This window comes from Delphinus delphis, chromosome 3, assembly GCF_949987515.2.
Source record: "Delphinus delphis chromosome 3, mDelDel1.2, whole genome shotgun sequence".
NCBI classification, from domain to species: domain Eukaryota; kingdom Metazoa; phylum Chordata; class Mammalia; order Artiodactyla; family Delphinidae; genus Delphinus; species Delphinus delphis.
The window spans coordinates 166,524,362-166,545,935 of NC_082685.1; the positions used below are offsets into that span (position 1 = coordinate 166,524,362).

The 21,574-nt window shown below is 45.8% G+C and overlaps 1 protein-coding gene across 1 annotated transcript in view; it reads right to left on the reverse strand.

Annotated features, from left to right (window-relative positions):
• The window catches only part of ADCY2 (adenylate cyclase 2), a 432,035-nt gene that overhangs the window by 8,352 nt on the left and 402,109 nt on the right, over positions 1-21,574 (reverse strand). The window contains exons 21-23 of the mRNA XM_060009679.1: positions 15,885-16,031; positions 14,058-14,165; positions 224-338 (exon numbers count right to left, since the gene is read on the reverse strand). Of these exons, the coding sequence (XP_059865662.1) occupies positions 224-338; positions 14,058-14,165; positions 15,885-16,031 (370 nt within the window). The remainder of the gene's footprint in view (positions 1-223; positions 339-14,057; positions 14,166-15,884; positions 16,032-21,574) is intronic.

Consider the following 21,574-nt stretch of genomic DNA (forward strand, 5'->3'; position numbering starts at 1 on the left):
CCAAAGCAGGTGTTTTTTTTTTTTTTTTTTTTTCTAATTTGCTCAAAAGTGCCTCAGGAGCTCATAGCTGCCCTGGGCCCTTCCACCTGCCGTCCAGTTCTGCTGCTCTAATGATGCATTTGTCATTGTACTGCTCCAACATCGCAAGGATTGCGACCTTTCTGTGAATCTGTTCCTGACGCCAGGCCTTCTCCACAGCCCACCCCAGATCTGCACAACGTACCTACTCGTAACTTGAAGTCGTTGAAGGAGTGCTTGTTGATGGCGTCCAGTTTCCCCACCAGGGCGAATGCAAACTCCACCATGGTGCCGATGTGCATGTACTGCCTCTCGGGCTCCTGAAAGGAAAGAGACACAGCAGGCGGGGGTGAGGACTCAGCAGGCGGGGAAAGGCTCCTTCAGTTACAGGATGCACACTCTTTCCTCTGGCCTCCTTGGGGGAGGGGGTGTCGTGGCTGAATTGTGTACCCCCAAATTCATATATTGAAGTCCTAACCCCCAGGACCTCAGAATGTGACTGTATTTGAAGACAGGGTCTCTAAAGAAGGAATTAAGATTAAATTAGGTCATTAGTATGACCAATCTGGTATGACTGGGGTCCTTATAGGAAGAGGAGATTGGGACACAGACACACCCAGAGAGACCATGTGAAGACACCGTGAGAAGGTGGCATTCTACAGGCCCAGGAGACAAGCCTCAGAAGAAACCTTCCCTTTCGGCACCTTCATCTCAGACTTCTGGCCTCCAGAACTGTGAGAACATAAATGTCTGTTGTTTTAGCTGCCCAGTCTGTGTTACTTTGTTATGGCAGCCTGGGCAGACTTATACAGGGGCTAACCATTTTCTGCCTTTACTGGTCCCTGGGTGGTTTATCGTCCCTTGAGGAATAGAGAGTTATCACCCACATGGAGCTGAAGGAAAAGTCCAAGATTTCCAATGAAGATAAGTGGAAATTTCTACTTCTTTTTACTATTAATTTGTATTTATGATTCCTGTTACTAATTCACATTTACCATTAATTTGTAACACCTATTCTGTTTGTGTTTACTTTTGAAGTTCATCCTTTTGAAAATTCTATTTTTGGTTATATTTTAAAAAATAGATTCTTTATTAGTATTTGTATATAACCTATAAAAATGTATTCATTTACACGTCCTGAAGGTCCCCCAGTTTTTTGGGGCATAATTTTATTTTATTATTTATTTATTTGCTTGCTTGCTTATTTATTTATGTTTTAAATTAATTTTTATTGGAGTGGTTAGGTGCACGGGATAGTTTGGAACACAGCTTCGGAAGGCTGAACTGAAATGCAGCCCTGGAGCTGCCGTCAGACTCTTGGTATGGACGTCCTCTCCGTCTTTCTTTGGTCTCCCTGCCTGGTCTGTGAGCTCCACAAGGGCAGAGACTATGTTCTGTTAACCTGTAGACACACACAACAGCAAAGCGCCTGGTGCAGAAGAAGCACTTAATAAATGTCTATTGAGAGACTACACTTCGGTTGACCGTCGGGTAGCCGGGCGGGGCATGATGCCTGGGAGGAACAGAGAGAGAGTCCTCAGCTGTGGTGGAAGGTCAAAGCTGAGGGATGCGCCCGTGGGAAGCACACGCCCAAAGGAATCACTCACGTGTCCGCTGCAGTGGGCGAGGGCTCCAGGGGAAGAAATGGAAACAAAATATCAGAGGGGTGACCTGGGGGAGGCCCTCAGCTGGGACGGGGCGGGGGTCAGTAAAGGACCCTGGAAATACTTGAGAGGACAGAACACGGGGTCATCGCGGGTCTTGCGCTGTGATTTCTGGGACGGGTGTTCATCCCCCTGGGCCCCAGAGGAGTTCAATCAGAGGTGGAGAAAGCTCTCGGGGGCATTTGAAGAGGAGGCACCTGGTGACCAGTGGGGGGCATACTCCACGGAGGGTAAAGATAAAAACCAACTCTGAGGGTTTCAGTGGGGATGACTGAGAAGGAAAACGGACAGAACTCACCCATTCAAGATGCCAGGAAGATGGCGAAAACCACGGAAACAGCTAAGGGAAACAGGAACACGGCAAGAGGGCAGTCCAATGACCCACATGGCCTTCTAATAATGCCAGTGAAGGGGGTAGCACTAAAGCAAGTCTTCCAACCTGGGCACTGCTGACATTTGGGTAGGATCAATCTTTGTTGGGGGGTGTCCTGCACACAGCAGGGGTGTTGAGAAGCATCCCTGCCTCTGCTCACTAGATGCCAAGAGCATCTCTCCTTCCAGTGTGACAACCAAAACAGTCTCCAGACATTGCCAAATGTCCCCTGGGGAACAAAACTGCTCCCAATTGAGACCACTGCACTAAACTTTATACACACACACACACACACACACATATACATATACACACATATACATACACACACACACACACATATATACACACACACATATACATATACAAACACACACGTATACATATACACACATATACATATATACACACACACCCCTACACACACGTATACATATACACACACATATATACATATATACACACATATATATACACATATACACACATATATATACCTATTTATACACACACATATATACATATACACACATATACATATACACACGTATATATATACATATACACACATATACATATACATATATACACACACATATATACATATATACACACACATACATATACACACACATATATATACATATATACACACATAATATACATATATATACACACAGATATATACATACACACATATATACATACACACACATATATACACACACATATATATACCTATTTATACACACACACATATATATATGTACATATATACACACACACACATATATATACATACATATATATATATATATATATATGAAGGGGAAAGAGGAATTAAGAGAAAGATTTCTTCCTCCCTTTCCTCAAGCGAATTTTATCATTCTAGAAAAAGATGGATGAAATACTACTGTTGCCATAAATCCGCAACTTAAAAGTGTGGGAGCAAAACCAAACCATTTAAAATATTAGAACCACGAAGCAGACTGTCAGCTAACCTTGGTGGAAATGCAGAGAGTCATTTCTTAAGAACAGTTACACTTTTCCATCAGAGCTTGCTAATATCTCTTGTCTCATGACTTAGGGGGAAGACATGATTTGGAGGTATATGCAGGCAGTTGGAAAACATCTTGCTCCTTGACGGGAGGCATGAGCTGTTAAATCAACAGACAGGATCCTGTGCCGTAAAAATTACAACAGTCCTGGCAAAGAGAACAGACTGGCCGTGGGAGAAATGGTTTGCTTTTCATGGAATCAGGGTGCAGCAAACGAGCTTCTCTCCCTGATAAATGACTGCCCAATCTGTTTCCAGGCAGCAGGCTTCCACTGTGGGTTTGATGTGACCTCAGTGATAAATGAAGAGACTGAGCTCTGGGAGTGGGGTTGAAATCCAACGTCAAGGACTCATTTGGGCTTAGTAAAGCCTAGAGAAAATTATGCTCAGTCTCTAGAAGAGCTCAGGTCACTTCAAGAAGTCCTTATAACTGAACTTTTGATAAATGTTTGATGACAGCCTGAAACAGCTCTTTCTTCCATGATCCAAATAATTTCTCCCATCTCCAAATATTTAACTGACTTCTAGCTACACAGAGAGACCACTCATTCAGTTTCCTGGAACACACTTGGAAAGCTGTTTGTTTTGCAAGTTTCACCTGCAGGGAATGTGGCATAAAGTAAATGCATGTTTATTGAGGTTATTTTATAACCCAAGTGACTGGTATTGACCGAGGTGTAATTAACACAAGCCTCTGCTCCTGGCTTCTCCTCTCTTTCCTCCTCGCCTTCCTCTATCCATCAAACGTCCACTGCGTTCCTGCTGTGTTGGTGCTCATCTGATTCTGAAGATTCGGAACTGCTGTCTAAGGAGCACTTAGTTCTGCTGCCTGGGGCTCCTGGGAGAACGGATCAGACCTCACAGTTCTCTGAAGGAGAGTCACCCCAACCAGGTGAGCTGCATGTCCCAGCATGGAGATCGGCCCTCACCTGGGAGCTCAGGGCATCTGAGTTTCAGGCACCTTTTGGAGAGCAGGACTGGAACCCACAGCTTCCCAGTGTTTATCATCAAAACTCAGAGGCATGAAATAATATTTATGGAAAATGGCCTGATTCCTGGGCCATCTGTGGATTCCTCTGTATCCAGTGAACTTGGATTAAACTGGACGCAATGTTCTCCACCTGATCTCACTCTACCAAAGAATGTATTTGATTAAAATATGCATTAAGGGATGTTCTAGGGCTTCCCTGGTGGCGCAGTGGTTGAGAGTCCACCTGCCGATGTGGGGCACACGGGTTCGTGCCCCGATCTGGGAAGATCCCACATGCCACGGAGTGGCTGGGCCCGTGAGCCATGGCTGCTGAGCCTGCGCGTCTGGAGCCTGTTCTCTGCAACGGGAGAGGCCACAACAGTGAGAGGCCCGTGTACAGCAAAAAAAAAAAAAAAAAAAAAAAGAGAGGTGTTCTAGCTAACAACCTCCCCCCTCAATGTGTTAAACGTTTTCCATAAGGAAGTTACTGAGCTCACTGTTCACTACAGACTAATGATTATGAGGGCCCGTTTGTTAGAGCTTGGGTCAGGGACCCAGTGGAGCATCCAGCTGCAGCCTGATGTGGCTTGGTTTCAAATATATTAATGAATGAGTGATTTGACCTCACCTTATGAACACTAAAGCACTGCACTTGTGTTGGCTGCTGGAAATTTCGGAACAATTAATAGCAATAGTGTATGTATGCACGTACTTTATCCTCACAACGATTCCCATGAAAGAATGCCTGTCTTTATCCCCATTATGCAGATGGGAAAGGGAAACACAGAGAGGTTAATAACTTATGTAAGTGGAATAACCAGGCTTTGCAGGTGGGCAATCTGACTCCAGGGTCCTCAATCTTCATTTACTCTAAATGTAAATGGATTAAGTACTCCAATCAAAAGACACAGAGTGGCTGATAGGTTACAAAAAAAAATCCATTTATATGCTGCCTACAAGAGACTCACTTCAAATCTAAAGACACACTCAGACTGAAAGTGAGGGCATGGAAAAAGGTATTCCATGCAAATGGAAACAAAAAGAAAGCTGAGGTATCAATACTTAACATCAGACAAATAAACTTCACTGTCTTGCCTCCTTCCCCGTGTGCATCTTGAATGTGGTCACAACTTTTGCTATTTGATTTTCATTTTATTGCATCATCCTCATTTTTGTTTCTATCTTATCTTTCATATTCCTTGTATGTTAGTTTATTAATTTAAAAATATTTTTGCATTGTGTCCATTTTTGTAAGCTTCTTAAGGGAGAGATTTAAATAAAATAGGCACATACAAGTAGGTAAGCATTTTTCCTTGATAGTCTTGCTGCTAAAATGGTGACAGCTGTGTTGGATGATGTGTCTAAGAGATATTCAGCTGATGGAAAACTATATCCAAGCATTGCTCATTAATGGCTCTGGAACTGGCCACCACCCATGTGGATGACTGGAATTCTACTTGGGTGCCTTATTGAAAACTCAAACTTGTAAGTCTAAAACTATTATTTCTATTTAATCTCCCATTAACAGCTCTTATTCTTGACTCGTCTACTTTTGCTAATGGTGTCATCAATTTCAGATCCCTAAACTGGAAACCTGAGATTCAGACAGTCCCTTCCATCTTGCTTCCTCAGCTCCCAAGTCCATCTCCCACGGACATGCTTCTCCCATTCACCTCTTTCTTTATTTCCTTTGTTTCTTTATTTTCATTGTTTATATGGTGACCACTACTTGTCTGAAAGCAGGAAGTTCACTAAATAATTGCCAGCACTTTTGAGTCAGACAAAGTTGGGTCCAGCTCCAGGTTCCACAATCATCAGCTGCATGGCCTTGGCTGAGTCACTTAACTTCTCCGGGGCTCAGTTTCCTCATCTGTGAATTGAAACAATAACTACCAGTCTCATAGGGTTGTGGTTAAGATGAAATGAATTCATATGGGCAACGCATTCTGCCTGCATCCCTGAGGCTCAGGTTTTATTTAGTTTCCTTCATGATAGGGTAGAGAAGCACATCACTCTGCTTGACATGAAAAGCTTCTAGGAGGAAAATGTTAGCAAGAATTGCTTTATGCCCTAGTTTAGTACTTCCCCCCGCTTTCCACACACTGAGCAACCTACATTGATGAATGGCTTCAACAACAATCTAAGTGTCTGAAATGTTAAGTATCTTTGAGGTTCTCAGTGTGTATAGCGAAGAGTGATAGTTCTTCCTTCAGTGTTTGTTTCATATTAGTAGCATTAAAGTAGGAGGGCATTTCTCTCTCCATTTACCCTACATCACGATAGCTTTGGTGTTTGTGCAAAAATACACAGCACTGAGATATTGCTTTTCATTTCAGCAGAGACCAAAACTATTTTCTACTTTTGCCAGTAAAGGAAACTATGGTTTTGAGTTTCAACATATGCTTTAGTTACTAAGAAACTGGCAGCAGAAGATCTGAGAATGATTCCTTACTTCTTCCCTGATCAACTTGGTGGAGTGTCCTAAAGTTTCACCAAAATTCATATGAGGAAGCCTAATCCCCAGTGTGATGGTATTAGGAGGTGGAGCTTTGGGGAAGTAATTAGGTCACATGGGTGGAGCCCTCATGAATGGGATTTGTGCCCTTATAAGAAGAGACAGGAGAGAGCTGCTTCCTCTCTCTCTGCTCTCCATCTGCACCGAATGAGGACACAGAGAGAAGATGGCTGTCTGCAAACCAGAAAGAGGGCCCTCACCAGATGCCAAATCTGCAGACCTGATCTCAGACTCCCCAGCTTCCAGAACTGTGAGAAATAAATGTTACTTGTGACCCAGTCTATGGTAATTTCTTATAGCAGCCCAGCTGAGACACCTCTAATATCCCCAGGCTTACCTAGCATTGGAGTTGCTGTTTGCATACATGACTTTTTCCAGACTATAAACTCTGGAGGGCAGTTACAGAGGTGCAGTCATTAACAAGTAACTGGCACTTGCCCCAATGGGTAAAGAAAATCTATGCTGGTTGACCTACTAGCTAAATAAAATCCCAAACAGTCAAATCAGGCAGCTCCTAACTCAGGCAGAGACAGAACCGTTAGCCTGACTCAGTGAATGTGGATGGGCAATGTTTATTGCTCATTGTTTTGTCGGTCAGCTCGGTTTTGCTAATAAACTGAGTAAGTGTAGGAATCTCATAGATGGGTCACTTGGAGCCTGGGATCTTATTTGGGGGATGGAGGGAGAAGAATGACGGAGAAATCCTAGTGCTAGCCACAGTGGTTATGTCTATGGGGCCAACTCAGCAAGAAACAGAGTGAGAGGTAGTGCTTACAAACTAGTAACTACCCTTAGACCACAACCTGCTGTCAAATTTGTTCTGATAGAATAAATAAATAAAATAAAAAACTCATTTAAAATAAATAATTTAGGGCTTCCCTGGTGGCGCAGTGGTTGAGAGTCCACCTGCCGATGCAGGGGATGTGGGTTCGTGCCCTGGTCCAGGAAGATCCCACATGTCGTGGAGCAGCTGGGCCCGTGAGCCATGGCCGCTGAGCCTGTGCTCCACAACGGGAGAGGCCACAACAGTGAGAGGCCCGCGTAACACACACACACAAAAACTAATAAATAAAATAAATAATTTAACTTTTTAAAATAAAAATAATTAAAAAGAGAGCAATAATACAAAGCTTAAAAATTTTTAATGAGCACCAGCACTCGTACCTTGATAGGAATACAAGCTCCCTGTTATCTCTTGCTTCTCTGCCTCTCCCCTCCCCCCATTCTTCTGGCACCACAAGTCACTTCTTCCAAAGTGTCGCTGGCAATGGGCATCACTCTATTTGAAATTGTGAGTAAAAGCTAGAGGTAAGGCTCATCACAGCAATAGTGTAATCAAAGTATGGGTTTACATGAAAGTTTTCATCTCTGTACTTTGGTTTTGACATATTTAAGTTCTCAGTAAAATTTGTATTAAAAAGATCAAAACCAATTTACATAATAAGACCAGAGATGACCCTAATCATTGATTCTGGCATGAAGGATGGACTTCCTTAATGATAGGGCAGGCAAAGTCCTTTCAGAGATCGAGTAGGGGAGGCTCCAGAGTGCAGCAGAGGGAATGAGGCAATAGGGAGGGGTGAGGAGTGTGGCAAACTGGGGAGAATGTGCCAAGATGGGGCAGCTGCTTCTCAGCTGGTGATTGTTGTCATCAGGAATGAAGATCAGGAGATCTACCAATTTTCAGGAGAAACTGGAGATGATTATCTTTTAGTGAGATGTCCTTTTATAAGAAGACTACATAAGTCAAGAAAAACATACCTGTAACCACAAGTGTGCTATCATGGCTTGAGGTCTAAAGGCCATGGCTGGGAAGGAGCAGGGGGCTGCTATGGGTCTGGGAAGTGGTGAAGTCCTGACGTTAAAATGAAGTGCCTCTGGGGTGCATAAGCTCCCCATTTCTATCAACCCTGAATTCCATCGCGGAACATGTACTTTTCAGGTGCATGCTCCGGGGATTATGAGAGCGGGTTCAGAATGCAAGCCTGTTCTCCATGTAATGTTTCATTTTTTGACAAATGCCTGCGTCTTTCAACAACAACAACCAGTTGTTACACATAATACAACCAACCATCTAGTCATGTTGTCTTTAAGCTTAAAATCAGAATGTGTTGTTTCATTTAAGTTAACACAAATGAAGCAAAACAAAGGCAGATAGAAAGCCCTGCTCTGACTAGGTGCTGATAGACCCCTGTGCATTCATTTTCCCAGGGGGTAAGTAGCCTGTGCCGGCATGTAGAAAATGTGGAGGTAATTACAAATAAAAGCTGACTTTCAACAGGCTGCTTCTATCTAGACAGCTCTGCCTCTTTTGGGATTTAAGAAAAACACACGAATCCTTGAGAAACCCAATATATTTTGCCAAACTAAACATCTGGCTGTGTTGAATATGTTTGTTGCCAAACTAAATATTTGGCTAAATAATAAATAGAAAATTTTTTGTTTGTAAACAATAAATGGAAAGTTTTTTGGTTTTAACTAGAGAGATAAGTAGGTAGGCTACAAAAGGCAAAAGGGACATTCATTTTTTCATAAAGACTATATCCATGTTATTATTTCTCAAGCATGCTATGCCCCCAATCAAACATAATGAACTTTCCTTTCAGATTTTCACTGAATTTCAAAATATCTCTAGGATGATCTTACCAAGATTCTAATTAAATGTTCTAAATAAAAATAGCTCGTATTGAGTAAAAGCTCCCTACGTGGACCCGACGCCATATTTCATTTATGTCCCCAAACCCTCTTACCTATTCTGCGGGAGGAAGCAATGGTATCCATACGTGAAACAGTGTACAAACCATAACTGTATTATTACCGCTATTATCCTTTTTATCACCCACTCTGCCCGTGGAGCATTTTGCATATTAATGTCTTCCCCACAGCCTCAGGAAATGAGTGGGATCCCCACTGTATACCAAAGGACACTAATGTGCAGAAAGTTTAGCTACCATGGTAAGGAATGAGCAGTCTCACGTGAAAGCCACGCTCCTTCCACTCTACCACGAAGGTAAGTACTCATGTATTAACAGTGGTGGCTGTCAGGATGCAGCTCAAGGGTAGCTGAGAAGGCAGATTTTGTGGCTGCCAGTGATGAGGGCAGGAGGGATGGGGCACCTGTGGAAGGAGTGCTTGGGTGAATGGTGTGCGTACAAACGTGTGGGTGCAGAAGCCAACATGGTGGGGGGCTGGGGAAGAAGAGGAGGGGGTGAAGCAGCACGAGAGCTGTGGGCAGAGGGAGGTGAGCCCTGCACCCAGAGTGCCCGGGTCTGCAGCCCTGCTCTATAGCCCTGTTCTATGGCTGCTTGTTCCATGACCTTGGGTAAGTTACTGCACTGCTGTGCCTCAGTTTCTCCATCTGTAAAATGGGCTTGGGTTGGGGTGCCTCCTAGGCTTGTTAAAAGTAAAGACTCAGGAGGCATTTATTAAGTTTTCGAAAATGGTAGGAGAAAAAAAAGAGCGCGTTTGCACAGGGAGGAGCAGGATTGTAAAATGGCGGGAAGGAAGCGAGAGGCTGGGCTGGGAAGCAGGGTGGCCACGCGCTGCTCCATCACTCATTGAACAGACATGGGCAATCACTCTGCTCAGCGCCCCCTTCTGGGACTTTGGGGAACACCACATAAGACACGGCCGCTGCTATAATTTGGATGCTGGGCAAGAAACACACGTCTAAACAAAAGCAGGAAATGATATGCAGCACGTGGGAGGAAAGGAAATAGGATCTAGACACAGAGGGTCAGGTGAGGCCAAAGCAGGTCAGGGTGCAGGAGAGGCTCCTATGAAAGCGGGAGCCTTGGCACGGCTGATGGGTGAGAGCTGAACACAGGGTGTCTTCCTGTGCATCAGAATCACCTGTGGAAATGGAGATTTCCAGCCCCTCACTCAGGTGTCTGGAGACCATGTGTAGCACCCACCACAGGGCCTCTGATGCAGCTGGTGGGTGCACCCCTCCTGGAGGGTGTATGAGTAGCACTTGGTGCTTGTCTGCACAGACGCACAGTGCACGTCTGAGGGCTGATGAGGGAGCTGTAGGGAGAGGTAGGGGATGGGTCAGAGCAGGGGCGTGGAGGCAGATGGTGGAGGCCCTGTTCTGGGAGTAGGGAGGACAAGAGGAAGGTGAGGGTGCTGTGAGCAAGCTGGGTGTCTGTGGAAAGCTGGAAACGTGAGCTCCAAGCTTGGCCTAATGGTCAGGAAGGTGGACGATGGTTTTGTCAGCGGTCGGATACACAGGCTGGTGGAGCAAGTCTTAGCTGTGATCCCTGATGGAGGGGAGGGATTGGGGAAAGAACATAGAAATGTCCACAGAGGAAGACCTCAGGCAGGATTCACTAAAGAGAAGAAACGAGAAGCTGAGGGAGAAGAGGACTTCTGGGCGAAGGTGATGGCTGGCTATATCAGAGGCCACAGACAGGACACAGAGAATGATTGCTTGGGGAATGCAAATCCGACTTGGATTTTGGAATTTGGAAGTACTTCCTGATCTTTAGGAGTGGAATTTCTGACATCCGCATTGGTGAGGGTTAGCACAGAAGGAGAAGGTGAAAAATAAAGGCAGTGGATAAGGACAAGCCATCCAAAAATTGTGCCTATGGGAAGGGGGAGGAGAGGTCTGGAGACATTTGTTGAAGATCCAGGAGACCAGGGTCTGGTGGTGACAGAGTCGAGACCAGGGAGCCTGGCTGTAGGGATGATGGAGGGATGATGGAAGGTGATTGTGGGATGGAGGAGGGATGATGGAGGGGTGATGGAGGGATGATGGAGGGATGATGGAAGGATGAAGGAGGGATGATGGAGGGCTGAAGGAAGGATGATGGAGGACTGATAGAGGAGCGATGGAGGGTTGATGGAGGGATGAAGAAGGGATATTGGAGGAATGATGGAGGAGTGATGGAGGGGTGATGGAGGGATGAAGGAGGGATGAAGGAGGGATGAAAGAGGGATGATGGAGGGATGATGGAGGGATGAAGAAGGGATGATGGAAAGATGATAGAAGGATGAAGGAGGGATGATGGAGAAATGATGTAGGAATGATGGAGGAGTGATGTTGGGTGATGGAGGGATGAAGGAGGGATGATGGAGGGATGATGGAGGGATGAAGGAGGGGTGATGGATGAATGATGGAAGAATGTTGGAGCAGTGATGGAGGGATGATGGTAGGATGATGGAGGAGTCATGAAGGAGTGATGAAGGGGTGATGGAGGGATGATGGAGGGTGATTGTGGGATGGAGGAGGGATCATGGAGGGGTGATGGAGGGATGATGGAGGGATGAAGGAGGGATGATCGAGGTATGATGGAGGAATGATGATGGAGGGGTGACGGAGGATGGGCCCAGCACAGATGCTGAATGCCGAGTGGGTCTTCATGTGCCTCTGAGCATCCCTGCCAAGGGTTCCGTAAGTGGCTGTTGCTAGCTAAGTTCTGGAGCAGGTGTGATTTTGTCAAGTGTCCTAAATGGGCCACAAGAGGAGGTCAGCTGAGAGGCCTCAGAATTGGGGCTGGGATTAGGGTGAGAAGAGTGAGGCACTCACCTCAGCTGCAAAACTTAAGGGGGCACTGAAAAACTCAACCATCATGAGAAATAATATCCTAGTGCAATGTTTAGAAAATCAAAATTAATGCAGACAAATCCAGAAAGAAGTAAAACACTGAAATGTAAAGAAAGATAGGGGCTGTGGACTGCACAGATCCCCCTCAAATTCATATCTTGAAGCCATACCCACGAGATCTCTCTCTCTCTGCTTTGTGAGGACATAGCAAAAGGGCAGCCAGCAACAAGCCAGGAAGACAGCCCTCACATGAACCGCATCCCGCAGGACCTTGATCTGGGACTTCCAGCCTCCAGAGCTGTGAGAAAATAATTCTCTGTTGTTGAAGCTGCCCAGCCTTCATTATGGCAGCTGAGCTCACTAATCAGTTTCTGACAGTGCTGTGCTGGGCGTCTTAGAGCCCGAGGCAACAGGAAAAATGTCTGTCCCTGTGTACATAATTTTATGTTATTTTTAATGGTTAATTTTTTTCAGAACATTAAAGATGCTGAAAAGGATTATGTTTTCTTCCATTAAAGCCAGGACAGTAAAAATCTAATTAGTTCTGTCTTGGGTAAAAATAAGATATTTAGAATTAAAACAAGGTTGTACATTTTAATACCTTTATTGTCCAATTTTCCAATAGTTTTTCAACACTTGAATGTTCTGGCAATAAAAACCCAACCCCGAAAGATACACAACACCACGTAAACAGGGGTGTCCATTTTTCCTTTTGTGTCAGGCGTCAAGATTGCTTGGAACGGTACTGCTCAAAACTTACGATTCTTCTAAGTTTTCTTTTATTGCTTGTTTGTTTTACTTTTCCTTATTACTAAAGTAATTCATACCCATGAAAAAAATAATAATCTGGAAGCAACACCTGAGTAGAAGGGACATATATTACCCCACTCACTCAGAAAAATGCTAGGGTTAATCTTGAGTCCGACGTTTCATGTTCTCGTCTCTGCCCACGAATGTTAAGAGAGAAGAGGACCCTCTCCTGATGCTCTGGGGGTTGGACTCTGTCTGAGCAAGCTGCTGCCCCTCTGTCCCTCTCTTGGTTGCCTGTGGGAGGTGGTGGGGTTGGGGGGAAGCTAGACACACGGGGGTCGGGGAATGGCTGAGCTCTTCCTCTCCTTGCGGGAATCCAACCACCTCCAGCAAGCTGTGCTCTGGTAAGTTTCATCCCTCTGTGCTGCACCCACCACCTCTGCCCTGGGTCAAACAAGCCAGTGCCCGTCAGGGAGCCCACTGTCCCGAGGGGAAAGGGGTCTTGTTATTGACCCACAAGTTAACAAACCATATCTAGGGACTTCCCTGGTGGTCCAGTGGTTAAGACTCTGCGCTCCCAATTCAGGGGGCAGGGGTTTGATCCCTGGTCGGGGAACTAAGATCCCACGTGCCACATGGCATGGCAAAAGAGAAACAAAAACAAAGTATATCTACACACACACACACACACACACACACACACACACACATACACAGAAACAAAACACAACATAACAGAAAACCCCCCTCAAAAACCCTAGTTGATTGAAGATACTCAATTTTGACCAAATCACCTTTTCAACCAAATTTCTGGGTGGTCAGCATGTTTTTGACCACGTTGTTTTAAATCAAAAGACCAGGAGCCCTCCCATAATGAGTCACCTTTAAATAAACAGCTCGAATCAACTTTCTTGTATATTTATCTGGTATCAAGCAGCTACCAGACTGGTTGTTTTTTTTTCTACCTTGTCTGCCAGAGAAAGAAGTTTTGTGAACAGACCCTCAGAAGCCTCCAGAATTCTCATCTTTTCTCATGAGACCTTAATCACTGAGGTCAGGGTTGTGCCTGCAATTCAGTGTATGGGTCACTGTTTTGGTCCCAGGATGACCTGTGGGCAGAGCTGAGGCTCACGTGTGCTGGGTGTGGCTGACACATGTGTACCTGGGCGTGCTCCTGGCTGGGCACGGCACTCAGACCCGTCGCCGCCATGTACGTGCTGCCGATGGTCTTGATCTTTTCAACTCCACTGAACTTTGGCTTGGACAGCAGCTGGGGGGCAATGACAATCACACAGTTACTCAGTCGGCTGCTGACCCAAGGCCAAGCATTTTCTAGAGACATTCTCAAATCCTAGTTCAGTCACAGGAACATGATACTGATTATTCACCCTTCGACCTTGGGCATCGTGGGGAAAGAACACTTCATGCGTCTCACAAAGGGCATGTACTTGGAAAGATATGCAGTATAACGATTTACTTCCAGTTAACATGAATTACCTTTTAGAATTTGCTAGTGAAAGAAACAGGATAAATTATGATGCGAGTGATAATGGCCTCAAATAAACTTCCCCACTCTGTGTTTGAAAGGTCTAAATATAAAATCGTGATTCAGAGAGTGAGGTCTTCCCTGCATGGTGAGGGTGAATTATGACCAACTGTAGTGCTGAGGATTAACTTTTGCCCTCTGAAAACCTGGAGTGGAGGGAATAAATGGTCCCTCTCATCAGCCCTGACCCTAATATTTTTTGCCCCAGTTTCTGGCACCAGTAATCAGTTTCCTACTGGGGTCCTCCTCATCTACTACATTAGACCTTGGGGTGGGTTGGAGGAAAGGTAAAAATAAGAAGCTGTAGGAAAGGGAAAGACTGGATGGAGAGAGCAAATGAAGGAAACTCTGGAAGGTTCTGTATCTGCTCAGCAGGACAAAGGTACGAACAGAAGACTGGGAACATCTTCTAGACCCTTCCTTGGTACTCCTGCTTTCAGAGGAGATTCGCTCAAGATCACATGTCAGAGAATCTAAGATAAGTGAGCAAATCCCATGATCACATCTCCATGAGCAATCCAACCTGAAAGAATGGTCACTAGTGCTAGAGAGCATTTATTTTACCGAGGGGCAGCTGGAGGAAATGTGCCAACATTTTTCACTGTGAACCCTGCACAACAGTGAAAATCTCTACTTGTCATTACTTCACCATGAGTCTTGAGTCAACCTCATGGTGACAGTGGTGGTAGCAGAGAAATGCACAGGTCCCACAAGACATTTAGAAGGTTGGCCTGAAACCATCATATTATATAATTTCATCACTGTGTTTCAAAATTCCATCAATCATGATGAACATATGTTCACTGATGTCAACTTTCCTATATTTGCAAAATATTGTTAAAAATGGTAAAACAACAATATCTTTCAAACCAGAGGTCTGTTTGTTCTTACTAGAAAACAAAGTGCATTGTTTCCTTTGTAGGCAGAAAATTCAAAAGTGACACCTATTCCAATACCTAAGATGTACACTTTGTCCCTTCTAAAATATATTCTACCACATTCATATTGCTTTTTCAATAACAAAGCATGCCATCCGTGTACAATTCAAATTGATATCTGACCTAGACCTTGGAGTTTGCACAGACACACATGCAAATAAGCTACTATCTTTTTTATGTATAAAGAGATGGGCAAGTATTTTCCTTGGAGTTCAAGCCTTTCAAGAAAATTCATGGGCATGCTGGAGAGAGATTTTATGGAACAGATTTTGGTCGTTGTTGATAGAAATCATATTAGCTTTAAAAATAATATGTGTTTGCCTCACCAAAATTAGTCAGTGACCTAAATAGAGCAAAAAAGCTTAATGCCAACCACCAGAAATTTTGTCAAAGGACAAGTTTTAAGATATGCCATGATGTTGGACTAACTTCAAATGTGCCAGTCCAGAGGAACGCCAAAGGATGGGACTGGGGCCAGCCCTGCCCATCAAGGGTAAGTACGTACATCGTCAAAGTCGGCAATGATCTCGTTTAGGAGACGAAGGCATTCCAAGCCCTCCTTGTTCACATCCGATTCTGTATAGAATTCTTTGAAATCCGGAATGGAGGCAAACATGACGCAGACACAGTCATAGGACTGGTGGTATAAATCCTGCCCAGGAGAAAAGGAAGAGCTGAGCACTAGGAAACCTTTTAAGCAAACATGGTCCTAATGGAAGTGTTTCTTTACGTTAAGACTGGTAAAGAAATCACCCAGGGTCCACTCCACCTGCTCCACCCTGGTCCCAGGCCCATTTTAGGCACTGGCCATTGATCACAGGTGAAGGCTTCTAGGGAGCTGGATGCAGGCTCAGAATCGTCAACACCGCACTCCCACTGTCACTACCAGTTAGTATGAGGTGCCCTTCCGGTTACCCCTCTCTGCCATCTCTATCTTAGACAATGACAAGAGACCATAGACTTCTCACTTAGGAAAAAACAACAACAACATTCTTTTAACAACTAAAGGGAAACAAAACGATTTCCCAAGCTACTATATTGTCCTAAAGTGACTCATTATGGCTACATTCTTTGGATTGGAGGCATCATGAATTTTCCTCTTCAGCCTGTCCTGAAAGGAGCAGATGAAACTCATCATGTTACTTCTGAATTACACCAGAGAGAACTAGTGAAATTCCTCAGGCTACTTATTCTATTGTATTAGACACCAGAAATATTTGTTCGGGATTTCCTTTTGTTTTTAAATAGACTAGAGTCTAAACTAAAAGTCTAAACTTTTAGTGAGGAAAATTACAATGTCTTGTAAATACAATTTCAAGGTGTTTCCACACATAATTTTCCCCAGCATATAGTGAAACCTTCAAGTTCAGTGGAGATTTCTTATAGGAAGTGTTATTATGTGGGCATGGGGGCTGGTCCTGGGAGGGAAGATCTGCTCTCTCACTGGTGCTGGTGCATCAGGGCCCTTGGATGGCCTGTCCCGGGCAGAATGGCCAGGCGCCAATGTGGGCACACTGCATCATGGGAAACACTCCCTCCACCAGAAAACGTGAGGAGAGTTCTGTCACACAAGATGGCGACCTCTGAGTGGAGGAAAGAAAGCTAGCGGCTGATGTTTCCTGTGTGCCTGGCAGAGGGAGAGAATCTACCCTGCATGGATGTTACCAGTGTGCTCTGCTCTCTGTGGCACTCAGATGAATCCCTTAGCAGGGAGTGAGCACTTCAACAGCACCATAACTCCAAGGTTTGGTGGCCTCTCAGAAAAACCATTCTTCCTCCGCTGACATCTCATGACACACACATCGGGGCAATGGCAACCCACAGCAGGTCACAACCACTTCCTGGGAAAGACAGACTTGTGTCATCTTCCTGTTCTCAGGGCCAACCACCTGGTAGTGCCTTCTGCTACTGCCTTACAATCTCTATAAAATACATGAACAATAGAATCAAGGTTTTTCTTTTGTATTCTGCTCCCCATATGGTTGACTTGGTTCTTGGTGCAGACCTGTGCTTCCTCTCTCTGAAAAGTTGTTTTTGTGAATACTCATATCCTCAGAAGACGACCTGTGGAATGTATGATTGCCAAGCTTAGGTTCCAGTAATGCTGACCCAGCCAGGGTGTCAGGGTAACAGGGGAGAGAAAAGCCCCTAGAAGCCTCTTCTAGTTAAAAAGGGCAGTTTCATAAAAGTAGTATAAACTCCACTGACTTCTCTACTCTTAAGGAAAAGGGGTACATCTAGCAAGGCAAGGGTATATTTTCTGTACCCTGCATTTCTCCACTGTCTGCTGACATCAGCCAGAGTGACCATCTGGGGAATGATGATGATGACAAGAATACACACAATAATCACCAGCACTGACTGAGTGCCCACTGCATGCCAGGATGCCCACCCCTCTGAACTCTCCACCAGCATTAACTTGCCCCTGACTACAATCCTAGGAAGCTGGTATTTTTATTCTCAATCTACAGATGAGGAAACTGAGGCACAGAACAGTTACATTACTTTCCCAAGGTCACAGTTACCAAGTCTGATGCAGAGGTCACTCTTATAAATGCTACACTTTATGCTTTACCCTGCATTTCCTGGATGACCACAGAGTGTGCTGCCTGGAATGGGGCAGCATGGGGTCCCGTATCACTTGTAGGTCACGTCACTTTGCCTTTTTCCTTTCCCCTAGGGTCTTTAAGGGTATCTGGGTATGAGAGATAAGGAAATGCAAGACTGAACTGACTGAAAGTTTGGATGTGAGGGCTGATTTTAACCACACTGGTTTGGAGTCTAATAAAACATCTTCAGGTTGACTCTCAAAATTTTCCTCTGAACTCTTGCCCCAGAACACCTAGGTTGTTGGAGCTGGAAGAGGTCTGATGGGTCATTTAATTCCATGGTCTTCTAATAGGAATGCCTAGGAGAGTCACCAATGGGGCTTTCAAGAAGGTGACACCTGGGCCGCCCAATGACCAACTGAACCTTGCCCCTGGAGTGGGCTCCAAGCATGTGCATCTTTTTGTAAAACTCTATGAGTTTTCCTGCTGTGCAGCCTTGATTAAGAATCACGGGACAAATGAGGAATTGCTAAGTCAGGGGAGTTTGGTGACACACCAAGGCTCCCACTGACTTAGGGACCAGGACTAATCTCTGGAGTCCTGGTCTGGCCCTCCACAGGCCATGAGTGCTACTGGGGCCTTGGACTGCAAAATGCTCACCCACCCTCTTTGACAAATGGGTCACGTGGAGCTTTGAGGAAACACCAAGGGTGAGTGGGGATTTCTGACCCCCTAGTTCCTGGCTCAGGGCTTCCACAGGGCTACGCTTGAGAATCAGGGAAACTTGACAAATGGGAAGCTTTACAAATTCACTAGAGCTAATGAAACGTGCAGGGCTTAGAGCCATACCCTAAACTCATGAGAGGTTCCCTCAGGTCTTTGGCTTGCGCTTGGGGCCAGAGAGAACCACAAGCTCATTGGCTGACGACCCGAGCTTATCTTATACTTCCAGAGGATCTGGGGTGAGGGTAGGGCAGGTAGGAAGCCTTGGAGGAGATTTTGGAATTCAGGGTCTAGCACGGGTGACCCTTGTCCAGAACATAGCTGCCAACAAGAACCTCGCTGAGCTTTAGAAGTGGAAGCTTAGATGCCATGTCAACATTCACTCACATGTAGCCATTCTGCAAAACAAGCTCAAGTTCTGGCAAAATCATCACAAAGCAGCTGCGTTTCTGTGCGCACTGTCTTTTGCAGTTTATTGAGCGGGACTTCCGTTCTTTCCCAACTCTGGATGAAAACTTGGGACAACCCCATGACTCTTCTTGTCATTCTCAGGTAACAGGAGTCCTCTCATCAATAATTTAAGTGTCCAATCTAACGAGAAGTCAGAACTCAGACCCCAGTGGAATGTGTGGCTTTTCTCCTTCCCCAGTGTAGGCCTGCTGGGTGGTGCAGGAGTGTCTGCAGGGTGGGAAGGGGGCACGGTTGGCTTCTACTCCCTCTTTCCTCCTCATACTTCTGGTCTGACTCTCCCCAGCTGCCTAGCCCAGTTTTCCAAAGCACCCAGGGGTGGAGAACAGGGGAAGAAAGAAGGGTCTGTTGGAGGAGGGACACGTTCCATTAACTACATCATACTCCCAGGGAACTTAAACCTGGTGGACATTTTCATGGGTTATCTGAAGACTCTCCGTCACTTCCCCCCAACACGGGACATCCTGCCAAGGTTCTCTTGATGTGGACCACGCACTCCGCTCCTACTTGTGACTACTCTCTCTGCCCTGGGCTTTCTGGCTAGTCTTCTAGCTTCTCTGCTGGGGCCCATTCCCCACTCTAAGCAGCTTTTCAAAACAGGATCTAAAATGACCCCATGCCAACTGTTTTTCTCTGGCTTGGTCCCTGGAAACATTCAGCAGGCTTTGCCCTCCCAAACCCTCATAGTCCCATTACATCCCCACCTGCAGCCCCCAACTCTCTTGGGCCAGACACTCCAATAAGCCCCTGCCCTCTGCATTCAGGAAACTACATGTCATCTGTGTCCCCCAGATGGAGTTGCTGCCCCAGGACCACGTAGGGGCCCAAGTCGTAGGTACACATCCCAAGCTGAGTGGTTATGGTCTATTTATGAGGCAAGAGGTAAAGGGAGGATTCCCCATGTCCCTTCAGAAGGGGGCTCGCTTCTCACTATATTCTGTCCCAAATCCCTCTTCCAACCTCTACTCTCCCAGCCCTCGTGTCCCTGAGAGTGAAGGATCGAGAGTGGTGTAGCTCTTGCATTTGTAAATTCTGCACACTGTTTAGCACCCCCTTTGGAATACGACACCCACTGTCTCTTGGTGTCCTGGGCTGACATTCACTTTAGCGTGCTGCTACATAGACATACAGGCACGCACAGCCCCCCATGAGGGCCTGCCAGGTGCCAGGCTTCATAGCAGGTAATGGGGTCACAGAGACGGACAAGGCAAGCCCTGCTCTAAGGAGCTTAGGGTCTAGTTGGAGAGAGAGCGCAAGTACAAGGACAGGAGAACAAAGTGTGATTGGTGCTGCTTGCACGCAGGTGTGGAGACGTCTGCTTGGTGTGCCCTAGGAAGTTGCCGGAACTTGCCACTAGCTTGGGGCTCCAAGCTCCGGGACCAGCGCTTTCTCCTGCTGACTCAGGCCATAGTGAGGAGGCCAGAGTGATCCTCCCACCTTTCACATCCCCCTCAGTCCCCAGTTGTCAGCTAACGCCTAATTTATTCAGGGGAGTCAGATCATTAGAAAGCACAAAAGCATCTCTGAAAACCTGTGGCTTTCTAGCCTGACTCTGTAAGGAATGCGTTGAGGGAGCTGCCTGTGTGTTGGGAGGTTAGCTGAGAAGGGGGAGCGTTTGTGTGCCTGGAAAACTCCCCTGTACCCGCATTGACATCTGTGTCTTGTTTTGATCAAGCCTCAGCTCTCCCGCAGCGAGGCTGCGCGGCTCAGAATCACACATAACCCCGACCACCGGGGACTCGGCAAAGGGTCGACAAAATGCAGTCTTTTCAACAAGTGACCAAAGCTGCCTGGGACATCTGTTCAAGGGACCTTTCTGACATGTTCCTGCCAAAACACAGCCATCTGGAGAGTAGGCTTTGTCAACCAGCGGGCTCTGTCTGGGCCACAGAGCTCTGTACCAGGGTCTGAATGGCTTGAGGGCCTGGACCTGGTCAGGACAGTCAGCAGCTGGTGGAGAAGCTTGAGGATGTTTTGAGTAAAACCAGTGCCCTGGGGGAGGAAGAAGAGGGGCTCGCAAAGGTGGACACAGCAGCTCTCTGCCCACAGGCCCGGGACACAGGTGCAGGGAACAGTTTTAAATCGAAATAAAAGATCTTTCCAGAATTATTGTGATTAAATCATTCTTTACTCTGTATTTCTGAAGGAAAACGAGTTTCCTCTGTATGTGCATGCGGCGGGTAGGAGAATCAAAAGGCTCTTTGTGAACATGGGTCCTGGCCAAGGTCATAGGTCATGTTTCCAAGGAATGTTCCAGAAAACCATGGAACATTAACCATTACTGTGGGACTGAAAGCCACACTCCTGTCTACCGCATGCTCTAAAAATAACCCTGGTCCAGCCTCTGCATTCAGAAGCCATGAGTGCTCAGCCCACACCACAGAGAAGGAGCGAAGGAGGTGAGGCCATCAGATGAGGGTACAGCGCAAAGCGATTACATGAGTTTTGCTGTCCA